This window comes from Apodemus sylvaticus, chromosome 20 (genome assembly GCF_947179515.1).
Source record: "Apodemus sylvaticus chromosome 20, mApoSyl1.1, whole genome shotgun sequence".
Classification (NCBI taxonomy): Eukaryota; Metazoa; Chordata; class Mammalia; order Rodentia; family Muridae; genus Apodemus; species Apodemus sylvaticus.
The window spans coordinates 11,884,814-11,896,870 of record NC_067491.1 but is presented as its reverse complement, the minus strand read 5'-3'; the positions used below and the strand labels follow the sequence as shown (position 1 = coordinate 11,896,870).

Here is a 12,057-nt window from a genome sequence, read left to right as displayed (position 1 = left end):
TCAGAATGTATGTATATTATTATAAATGTATACGCCAGTTATACATACTGACTACATTTACTATATTTCCCTGAAGTATAATGTATTCTGAAACGCCATTTAAAGTATCATTGTTGCAAAATACATTCTTAGAGACAAGAAAATAAGACTAAATTAAAAGTCATTGCTAAAATTCTATAATTTCTTTAAATTATTAACATTGTGTGTGCATGCTCAGGGCCTGGGCTGTGGCAACACTGAGGTCCGCAAACTGTGGTGCTGCTGTTCTCCGCTGCCATGCGTGGGCTCCAGAGCCAGCACAGGCTCACCGTGAGGCTGGTGCAGGAAGCGCCCTTACCCACTCACACAGCTTACTGGCCCCAAAAGATGTTATTCCTAAGATTCCAAAAATACTACCAAAATGCTGGCCCAGAAGCCGCTTCTTACATTCTCTTTCCTGTTCAGCTGTCTCCCAAGACAGACAAGAGGTGATCCCACCTTCACTGCCTCGTCATGCAGAAAAGTGGAGAAAAGCCAGCTAGATGACGGACTAACTCTGTGTGAGAAACCTGCTATTCTCCCTTGAGAAGCGGCCATGAGGACAGGCTGCCCAGGAACGTCCTCCACGACAGGGAATTAGCAGAAACCCAGCTGAGCATCTACAAGTCCCCACAGGGCGTGGCCCACTCACACTTTCACAGTCTTTTCAATGTTTCTGATGCAGAAATCCAGTGTGATCACAACTTCGGTCTTCTTGTGGACAGTCTCGTTGTAATCATCTTTAACTAGTTCACTGGAAAACAACAAAGGCCCTTAGTCCACATGCTGTTCAAGGGCTACCACTAATTATAATGACATTCTATTTTAAACGCACTTCACAAATTTCAAATGCTAGATCATACTTTTTAAGGTATCATTAAGAGCATTATCTGTGCCAGGCAGTACTACAGCCAGCTTGTTACCCTCTTGTAGTGGGCTTAATTTAAAAAAAAGTACAACTCTTCCATTTCTGGGGCATTTATACTTCACAGACTATCACTAGTAAATTAGGTTATAGCTTAGAAACCCAAGGCACTAAAATTACAGTAAGGATCAAACGCCGACAACAGTCTCATGACATTTATGTCAGTAAGTTAATTTTGCTACTTATGGCACAGTGATCTCTGAAAGAGGACGGCACAGTGAACACGAACAGTAAAGGCTTCCTTCAACTACAACAGCAATCAGCAAACAAGGCCCAAAGTCTGGCCTTTATGGTTTATGAATTACTTTTAGAGCAATTAAAAATAAAAGATAAAGAGGACGTCACATGTGTTAATGAAGTCTAATGCACCTTGGGGACCTCTAAAAGAAAACCTGACATGGTGGGCTACATGAAAAGCTTTTTAAAACTTAAACTATAATAAATAAAAAAGGAAAAAAACACTGAACCATTGACTGGTGACAGAAAAAGAGGAAAAGCGATTGCCACTTATACTAGCATATTTCATTCTAGACACACAGCAAACAGCAGCCTCAGCACTAGCTACCCCTCAAGCAGAGCTTTCTGCAGCAGCCTGTGACCACATGACAGCTGCAGCTGCTATAGGCACAAGGCTGTGTGCTCTGTTTGACACAACACTAACTGCTGGAAACCGAAGATACTAAGACCAACCGACCTAGCAAAATGCCTGTCGTCCTAGCACCTGGGAGGGAGAGGCGGGAAGATTACAAATCTGAGACCAGTCTGGGCTACCTGGCAAGCCAGTGACTGAAAAACCAAGAACCCGGAGTAGGAATGATTCAAGAGTACACACGCAGCCGGGTGGTGGTGGCGCACGCCTGTAATCCCAGCACTCTGGGAGGCAGAGGCAGGCGGATTTCTGAGTTCGAGGCCAGCCTGGTCTACAGAGTGAGTTCCAGGACAGCCAGGGCTATACAGAGAAACCCTGTCTTGAAAAAAAACCAAATCCAAAAACAAACAAAAATAAAAAATAATAATAATAAAAAAAAGAGTACACAAGCACACATCTGTGCAACAACGAATGGTGTGTGCAGACGTGGGCTGTCACAAGCAACGCAGCGAGCTGAGCCAGGGAAGCACACCCAGTGCCTCTGGCATCCAGGTCACTGCATGTCTGAGGGAAGCACAAAGAACAGATGATGTGTGCAGCCACAGCACAGCTCTTGAAAGAAAGATGGGGGGGTGAGGGTGAGGGAGAGGAGGAGACGGGAAGGCGACGGCGGACGGAGGCCAGGAGTCTTCCCTCCAGTACCACCACCTCTTTTTTCAGAAGGGTCTTTCTCTGAGACTGGGTCTTGCAAACTAGGCTGGCGGGCAGAAAGGCGGAGTGGCTGCTGGTCTGCTCTCTCAGGGGTGGATTGTAAGCCTATGCCACAACGCCCCGCTTCCTTCAAAAAAAAAAAAAGTCTGGGCTCCAAGTGGAACTCCCATCCTCATCCTTTCGAGTACTTTACCACCTAAGTGCATCCCCAACCTAACACTTGGAGTTCCTAAGATGATTTTCAGGAGACTATTTCATTGGGTCAATCTTCATGAAAGGTCTAAGGCAGGCAAATCTATGCAGAGGTGGTGTATCAGTGACCTGGAGGGGCTGCAGGAGTGGGGGTAAAGGCCACTGGGCACAGGACTTCTGAAGTCACAGAATGGTCCGATCTCAGGAGGCTGGGGGGCTTCCGCCACCCTGTGCCACACTGTACACTTTAAATGGGTGAATTACATAGTTAGGAATTATAGCTCAATAGTTCTGTTCAAGTCATGTGCATGCAAAGGTAGGAACTGGAGGAATCCCCAGAAAACTGACTGCTGAATATGTCAATCAAAGTCTTCCAAGGGCTGGAGAGACGACTCAGAGGTTAAGAGCACTACTCTTAACTACTCTTCCAGAGATCCTGAGTTCAAATCCCAGCACCCACATGGTGGCTCACAACCATCTGAGATCCTTTTCTGGCATGCAGGCATATATGCAGACAGAACACTATACACAATACACATATCTTAGGAAAAAAAAAAAAGAAAAAAGAAGCAAGACAGCAAATGAGCACCGCCACAGTCCGCGAACTGCACTCAGAGAGCCATGCAGGTCACAGCACAGTCTGTCCTGCATGTCTCTACGTAACTGCAGGAAGTCAACAGAAATAGTGCTGCCTGTGAGAGGTGAGAGGCAACCAAATCAAGTCAGGACCCCTGCAGGCAGTGGCAGAGGGGTGTGGTGCCGCCCCTGGCTTAGCGAATCAGAGGGAAGGATGCGTATAGGATTGCATCTTGTTACTTACATCAACCACCGTACCCCCTTCCGCATTAATTCCTGATACAGCAGCAGGGTACTGGCCGTCCTACAGGCATAGCACACAACCCCGGTCACTGCCTAGTGAGAGACAAAGTTAGGATTTGCTGCTGACAGTAGACAAGGTACGAGAAACTTAAAACATTGCAGACTTTTGTATTTTCATCAGGAAAATAAACTACCAGTGTCTGACAGCTAGACAGATATAGCTATAACAAACATTTTAGCTATTAACATTATATAAATGTTTCAGTGGAGAGCATTTCCTCTTACTGAGTTCAATAAAGGACATTAGAATGAGAAACAACTCGGAGTGGGTAATAAATACTTTAAGACAATGTTCTCCTAAGTCACCCAGAGACACAGCACACTGATGAGTGAGCCTACCGGTAACTCGTCAGAACACTGACCTTGGCCATGCTGGCATCCCCATCCAGATCATAACGTGGGTGTATTTTAGGCAGGGAAACTGAAATATGAAGTAAAAGACTTAGAATTAGAAATAAGAATGTTTGGATAAATGGTTGCCTTCTTTATGACAAGGAGATGTGTAAATTACACGTGTGAGGCAACTCTCTCCAGTCCTCTCCATGGCTTTAGAGAAGGCTAGGGAGATGCTGGGTGGCTGGGCCAGAACACCTGACCCAGCACCTACGGAAAAGCTGCAGGGGCAGCAGCTCAGTGTGTGTGTGTGTGATCCTCGCACTGACGGGAGGAGACTGGCTGGCCTGCCTAGCTGAAAAATGACAAGAGCCCTTGTCTCAAGGGGATAGGCAGAGGACAGAGTTAAGTCCTCCTCTGGCCTTCTGCCTACACACACACACACACACACACACACACACACCCCTTGAGACAATAGTGTTCACTTCCTAAGCAGTCACTGAGTGCTCGTGCGCACGTACGTACGCACGCACACACACTATGGCGCAGTGCAGAAGCCAGGGACAACTGTATGGAGCTGCTCTCTCCTTCCACCTCCAGAGTTCTGCCATTGAACAGGCACCAGGCTTCCGTGACAAGTGTCTTTACCCAGGGAGCCACCACTCCAAGCCTCATTTCTTATTAAATATATTTAACACAATGAAATCCATACTTGTCTTAATATTCAAGTCTCAAATGGTTGCAAAACTCTGGTTAAACACATTTTAAATAATTTCAAAGATGCAGATCTACTTTTTTCTTAACTCTGAAGAATGTACACTGGTTAGAATAATATTGGCTGAAAGTTATGATGGGAATGTTATTTTGGGAGTTATCAAAATCCCAAAAGAAGTTACAGTAAACCACAACAAACCATCACTTCACGAAACAAAATATTGAAGTAAAATTAAAGAAAATTACAAGGCTTTTCAATTTTGTAATCTTTATAAACTAATATATGAAATATCAACATTTATAGAAAGCTTTATATCAAAACCAATGTCAGTTTCATAGAAAGCATCAGTTTTACAATGACAGATGTTTGCTTTTTGTTTGTTTGTTTGTTTTGTTTTGTTTTTCTTCGAGACAGGGTTTCTCTGTGTAGCCCTGGCTGTCCTGGAACTCACTCTGTAGACCAGGTTGGCCTCCAACTCAGAAATCCACCTGCCTCTGCCTTCTAAGTGCTGGGATTAAAGGCATGTGCCACCACCCGGCAGATGTTTGCTTTTTAATGACCATTTAAAGTGTGATAAAAAGACAGCTTACTTTTTTCATATCTTAGTCCTATGGAATTGAGTTGTTCCCGGCTTGTGACAAAGATGGGATTTTCCTCTGTGGTTTTAGGGAAATGCTGGGCTAGTCTTCCATGTTCTAGGACTAAGCGTCGTCCTTCGTAGATAAGTTCTTGATTTGAAGAAACAATCTTGGTTTGTTTATAGACCAGTTCATGGAACACAGCAGCCCTGTGAGGGGAGTTCAAGAAGGAATGTCAGAGTGCAGGGTAGAGCTAGCCGGAAATCGTACAGGGCCAGCACCGCTCGCTCGCTCGCTTCCAGGTCTCACACTGCCTTGTTGATAAGGACACCAAAAAGGCCCAGTATGGAATCCATCTAACCCAAGCCAACTTTATGCTGAAGACCAAGAACATGGCTCGAAACGCAACTACTTGACTTTTAAAAATACACTAAGAAATTAGAGTATTCTCAGAATGAACTTTTAGAAGAGAACAGAAGCACAGAAGTGAACGCTGCAATGAGGCCTACTGCAAGCCCCCTTTTCCCTGGCTCAGGCTTGGATGGCTAATTAAGCTCAAGGGGATGTCTTACATATAACAATAGCACCAGGTGACTCGGCTATAAAGACCCAAGTGGGTGCTGAGAATCACACCTGGGTCCTCCTCAGTGCTCGGATCACTAAGCCGACTCCCGGCCTTCTGTCCATGGATTTTGAGACATCAAAACTATTACTTAACGTCTGTCAAACAGACTAAAGTGCAAAGAACAAATCTGATTCTTTTTTCTTTTCTTTCTTTTTTTTGTTTGGGGGGTGTTGTTTTCTGAGACCAAGTTTCACCATATACTGTACTGGCCAGCCTGGAACTCCCTATGTAGACCAGGCTGGCTTTGAACTCAGGATGACTCTCCTGCCCCGTTCTTCCAAGTACTAGGATTACTAACTGCATTATGCAGTTATAAGAAATAATGGAGGCAGATGCCTGCCCCTCCACCCAGGTTCCCTCAGTGATAGCACCTTGCTACATAGTAAACTGTCACCACTAAATACATTTACTCTGATACAATCCTCTAACCCTTTCCCTGGTTTGACATGCAGGTATACCCTTAGTCATATGCAGCCTTATTACACGAGAGTTAAGAAAATCCCATGGTATGTTTTCATTTATGCAAAACAAATAGTGAATATTTCTTCAATATCCAAAGTGTTTTATGTTAACTATACAAATCAAACTAAACTAGATTTAGAACTCCACTATATTAAGACTTAGGCTATATCTTTAATAAAACAGCTCATTTTTATAAATACATAGCACTTGAAAGAAGTCATAGAATCAGCTCTGTCAAACTTGCAGTTTCAGTACAAAGTAACTTAGTTATACATTTAAGAAAATTAATTCTTTTTATTTCCAATAAGGATCAGGACTTTACTAAGTACTTAAATGTAGTTTTACTAATGAGACATGCTATTTGTGAAGGTAAGGCATTTTTTTTCTATTTGTTTTCCTGGTTTAAGAGATGTTTATGACATTATGCAATAGAGTACATTACACAATCACAGACAGGACAAAAATGCAGAGTCACTTACGTGTTATAGCTATGAATATAAATCTTGAGTGCTGTCATGTGTTGTAGCGAAAAAACATGGATTACCATCCGGTGAAGTACATCACTAGTCTCTGCAAAGAACTGGTCAAAACCCCAGCACTTCTCCTGATCAGCTTCAAGTATGTTTGCAAGAACTGGGGTAAGCAGTGTTTGAAGACCCCTAAAATAGTATTTTAAAAAATTATTTGAAGAGAAAGTATCATAGTACAAAGCCACATCTACAGAGAAAACACGAATCAAAGGACTTGTGCGCTGTGTGATAGGACGGCCCCCAGGCTCACAGGTTTGAAGACTCAGTCACCATGGACAGTAGCATCAGGAGAGGCTTAGAAGGTGCTGCTCTGCTCTCTTTCTCTCCCTGTAACTGCAGCCCCAACACTAACACTTTCTTTATAAGTGTTGCCTTGGCCATGGTGTCTCTTCACAGCAGTAAAACACTAAGACAAATTCATAGTATTTTATAGACTGTATATCCTTTGTCTAAAATATCTGGAACCAAAAATGGTGGAGCTTTAGATTTTTTTTTCATAGATTTTGGGGGTATTTGTACATATGAGATTATCAGGGGATTAGATCCAAGTCCAAATATGTAATTTGTTTCACATATTCACAATATACATGGCTTGAAGGCTTTCAGTCTTTTTAGTGAGTCCACATTCTGGTTGCACATGTGGAGATGTGTGGGATTTCCCATTTATGGTATCATGACTCTGCAGCATTTCCCATACCAACTTCCCAGAAGGCTCAGCTCCTCCCTGTGGCTGGCTGGCTATGCAGCCTTGAGGACAGCTGACACAGGACGGAGGACGGCTGACACAGGACGGAGGACGGCTAACACAGGACGGAGGACGGGTGACACAGGACGGAGGACGGGTGACACAGGACGGAGGACGGGTGACACAGGACGGAGGAGAGGACAGCTGACACAGGACGGAGGACGGCTGACACAGGACGGAGGACGGCTAACACAGGACGGAGGACGGATGACACAGGACGGAGGACGGGTGACGCAGGACGGAGGACGGGTGACACAGGACGGAGGACGGGTGACACAGGACGGAGGACGGGTGACACAGGACGGAGGACGGGTGACACAGGACGGAGGACAGCTGACACAGGACGGAGGACGGGTGACACAGGATGGAGGACAGCTGACACAGGACGGAGGACGGGTGACACAGGACGGAGGACGGGTGACACAGGACGGAGGACGGAGGGCACAGGACGGAGGACGGCTGACACAGGACGGAGGACGGCTGACACAGGACGGAGGACGGGTGACACAGGATGGAGGACAGCTGACACAGGACGGAGGACGGGTGACACAGGACGGAGGACGGCTGACGCAGGACGGAGGAGAGGACGGCTGACACAGGACGGAGGACGGCTGACACAGGACGGAGGACAGCTGACACAGGACGGAGGACGGGTGACACAGGATGGAGGACAGCTGGCACAGGACGTAGGACGGCTGACACAGGACAGAGGACGGGTGACACAGGACGGAGGACGGGTGACACAGGACAGAGGACGGGTGACACAGGACGTAGGACGGAGGGCACAGGACGGAGGACGGGTGACACAGGACGGAGGAGAGGACGGCTGACACAGGACGTAGGACGGCTGACACAGGATGGAGGATGGCTAACACAGGATGGAGGACAGCTGACACAGGACGGAGGACGGCTAACACAGGATGGAGGACGGAGGGCACAGGATGGAGGACGGAGGGCACAGGATGGAGGACGGGTGACACAGGACGGAGGACAGCTGACACAGGACGGAGGACAGCTGACACAGGACGGAGGACGGCTGACACAGGACGGAGGAGAGGACAGCTGACACAGGATGGAGGACGGCTGACACAGGACGGAGGACGGCTGACACAGGACGGAGGACGGCTGACACAGGACGGAGGAGAGGACAGCTGACACAGGATGGAGGATGGCTAACACAGGATGGAGGATGGCTGACACAGGACGGAGGACAGCTGACACAGGATGGAGGACGGCTGACACATGACGGAGGACCGCTAACACAGGATGGAGGATAGCTGACACAGGATGGAGGACGGAGGGCACAGGATGGAGGACGGCTGACACAGGATGGAGGACGGAGGGCACAGGACAGATGATGGAGGACTGCTGACATAGGATGGAGGACGGAGAATGAGTAACGCAGGATGGAGGATGGCTAACTCGCACTTTTCTTTCTCAGGTCACTACACTCTGAGTAGTAGTTTTCACTGTTCCACTTGACTTAAAATTGTATTATTTAACACAAACAAAAGTTACAAAAAGCAACTTTTGAAATGTTGTAATTGTGATGAAAGATTTCTCAGCAGTGGTGGGCGAGGTTTGCTTCCCTCTAGAACTGAGCCGTTGTCTGCAGCTCACCGTGAGGTCACTGACTGGGGAACACAGTAATAACTATCACAAGATCCCTGCCTGAGCCAGTACACTCTCAGATTCCCCGAGGTCCCGAAGAGTAACATTTCCTAATTCAAATATAACACAAGTCACTGTAACTGTAAAGTTCTGCTCTTTATAGTTACAGTGTGTGACATAACACACTTCTTTTGGCAAATCTAGTTACATGAGTTTACTTCAGAAAATATTTTCTAAAAAAGTAAAAAATAAAACTTAGGGAAGTGTTACCATTACTTTTTTTCTTTTTACCTTGGGGAGGTAGGAGGGAGATTGAGACAGGGTCTCATTCTGTACTTTAGGCTATCCTGAAACCCATTAGGTAGCTCAGGCTGGCTTTAAACCCACGGCGATCTTCCTGCCGCCCAAATGCTGGGGTCATAGGCACGAACTCCCACCTGGCTTTTTAGTTTGTTTTCTGAGTTAGGGTCTCCATGCAGCTCAGGCTATCCTAGAATTGTGTACCCCAGGCTAGCTTTGAACTTGTGGTACTCCTTCTGCTTCTGCTTCCCAGGTGTTGAGATTATAGGTGTGTTACCACCACACCCAGCTACTTTCAATTTACTGTTAACCAATTCTTTCTTTGTGATTGTCTGATGATATAATTCTTAGAGTTCTGGTCTCGAACTCACAAAGATCCTCCTACTTCTGCTTCCCATGGGATTAAAAGTTTGAGTCACTGTGCTGGGCCTAAAAATGCTTATTCTGTATTCTTTGAATAAAATGAATGTTAGTTTTTTAAAGTAAGGAGAATATTAATCTTTTTCTTTTCTAAGTCCAATTTTTAAAAACTAACTCCTATTATACCACTATTCGTGGTCCATCAGTATGAAAGTCAATATAAAAGTCATCAGTATGATTCCTACTTTGGGAAGAACAATCTGAAGAGCGCACGCCCTGTGTCCTCAGGAAATCCTGCCTAGACCTCAGCATGTTTGTTCACATCACACCAGCGAATGGCATCACACCAGTGCACGGCATCACACCAGTGCACGCCATCACACCAGCGCATGGCATCACACAGCACACGCCATCACACCAGTGCACGCCATCACACCAGCGTACACCATCACACCAGTGCACGGCATCACACAGCACATGCCATCACACCAGCGCACGCCATCACACCAGCGCACGCCATCACACCAGCGCATGGCATCACACCAGTGCACGCCATCACACCAGCGCACGCCATCACACCAGCGCACAGCATCACACAGCGCACAGCATCACACCAGCACACGGCATCACACCAGTGCACGCCATCACACGGCTCAACTTAATCAAACTAAAGCTGAGTAGAAAGCCAGCAGTGATACCCATGCCTGTCACCCCAGCATGTGGGGGCAGAGCCAGGAGAATTATCAGTCTGTGTCACATACTGAGTTCATGGCTAACCTGGGCTACACAGCGGACCCTGACTCAAAAAACAAAACTGACAGAAACAACAAAGCCAGCCCTGGAAATATGCTTAGAAGATTTGCATGTGTTTATGATTTTTAGGATACAAAAGTTTAACCACAAGGTTCTAAAGGTCACCAGTTAGGTACACCACACTTACTGAGAAAGACTACAAGAGAGGGGCATGTCTCCACTCCAGTCAATTGGTCCATTTTCTGCTTTCTGTACTCCAGATATTGCACCAGAGGGCTTCCCAGTGATTATTTTATACCTTAGAGAAACAAGAGCAGAATAAGGTGAGGCAGGTCATTACAGCACGGCCTAACAGACTGCCAGCTCCCCTCACTTGCGCCTGCAATCATCTATAGAGCCCTTTGTGACGATGAGACAATCAGTACTCTGACCGACTGAGGTGGACAGTGGTGTGAGAATACCATCTACAAACCAGTTACTTTTCATTTGGGAGCCCAGTGTGTCCGATATTCACAAAATTATTTTTCCGTCTGAAAAAATGAGGCAAACACAAAAAAAGGTCCATCTGAGTCTGTCTGGACTATAAAAAGCACCTCACCCAGCCAAGTAGACTATAAGGCTACTGCAAAATGAGCCATCAAATTACTTTTTTTTAAAAGATGCAGGAGATAAAACTATACATATTGCAGTATCAGAAAAATCCTCCATGTAGACAAAAAGTACAGACACAAGTAGAGATGCTCTACACGACTGTCCACACTGGCAAGTGTGGTGAGAACAGACGGGCAGGAGCAGGCTGGCCAGACCTCAGGCCCCCGGGCCGCAGACCGGGTCCTGCCGGGAATTTCTGTACTGCATGAATGCATCCAGCTCCAGTCAGCAGTGTCTCACATCGGCAACATCAGGGTTTCTGTCTGATCATTTTTAGTTCACCAGTTACACAAATGTGCTCTGAGTAAATCAATATGTTTTTTTAAAACCGGAGCCAACCAGTAACCCAGACCGATGCAGACTGTAGCTTCCTCCACACAGGTGGCTGTAGTTCTTGCCTTAAGAGATGTTGCACTGGGCGGTGGTGGTGCATACCTTTAATCCCAGCACTCTGGGAGGCAGAGGCAGGTGGATTTCTGAGTTCGAGGCCAGCCTGGTCTATAGAGTGAGTTCCAGGACAGCCAGGGCTATACAGAGAAACCTTGTCTCGGAAAAAAAAAGAGATGTTGCAGAGGAGTAAGTGGAGATGAGGGGTTAATGCACAGACAGAAGGGAGGAGAATTAACGACCGCACTGCTGTGCTGTGCAAATTCTTCAGAAGTTTAATCTCTATAGGCTTTTCATGTAAACTGTCATCATGTGCTGACGTGAGGCGCACTGAGCTTGCGTGCTGAGTGGCTGATGGGAGAGGAGGTACCACTCTCCAGGACGGTCAGACAGCCACTGATAACGACGCCACACCACATCTACCATCAGTCCCAGCACAGAGGTCAGTGTCTGTGCAAATGAAGACATCCCAGTAATAGATGCACAGAGCCTTGCATCCCAGAGCCATCAGGTGGCTTGTGAGTCATGGTTCCTTTCTTACAAGCAACACACACTCTGATCCATTTTTAGAGCAGCGTAAGCTGTCAGTGCTTTAAAATGTATCTATGAGAGCAGAAGAGCCGTCGGGTACAGCTTATATTTACTGAGGAAACAAAGGGGGCTTGGCCTTTGCTAAGGAGAAGGTTTAATCAA

General features: G+C 46.3%; 1 protein-coding gene across 2 annotated transcripts in view; it reads right to left on the bottom strand.

Moving 5' to 3' along the window:
- Tbk1 (TANK binding kinase 1) overlaps positions 1-12,057 on the bottom strand; it is a 38,535-nt gene that overhangs the window by 10,574 nt on the left and 15,904 nt on the right. For both annotated transcript variants that reach the window (XM_052164956.1, XM_052164957.1), the window contains 6 exons: positions 10,514-10,624; positions 6,507-6,686; positions 4,953-5,149; positions 3,677-3,735; positions 3,256-3,347; positions 671-772 (listed from right to left, as the gene is read on the bottom strand). In XM_052164956.1, the coding sequence (XP_052020916.1) occupies positions 671-772; positions 3,256-3,347; positions 3,677-3,735; positions 4,953-5,149; positions 6,507-6,686; positions 10,514-10,624 (741 nt within the window). The remainder of the gene's footprint in view (positions 1-670; positions 773-3,255; positions 3,348-3,676; positions 3,736-4,952; positions 5,150-6,506; positions 6,687-10,513; positions 10,625-12,057) is intronic.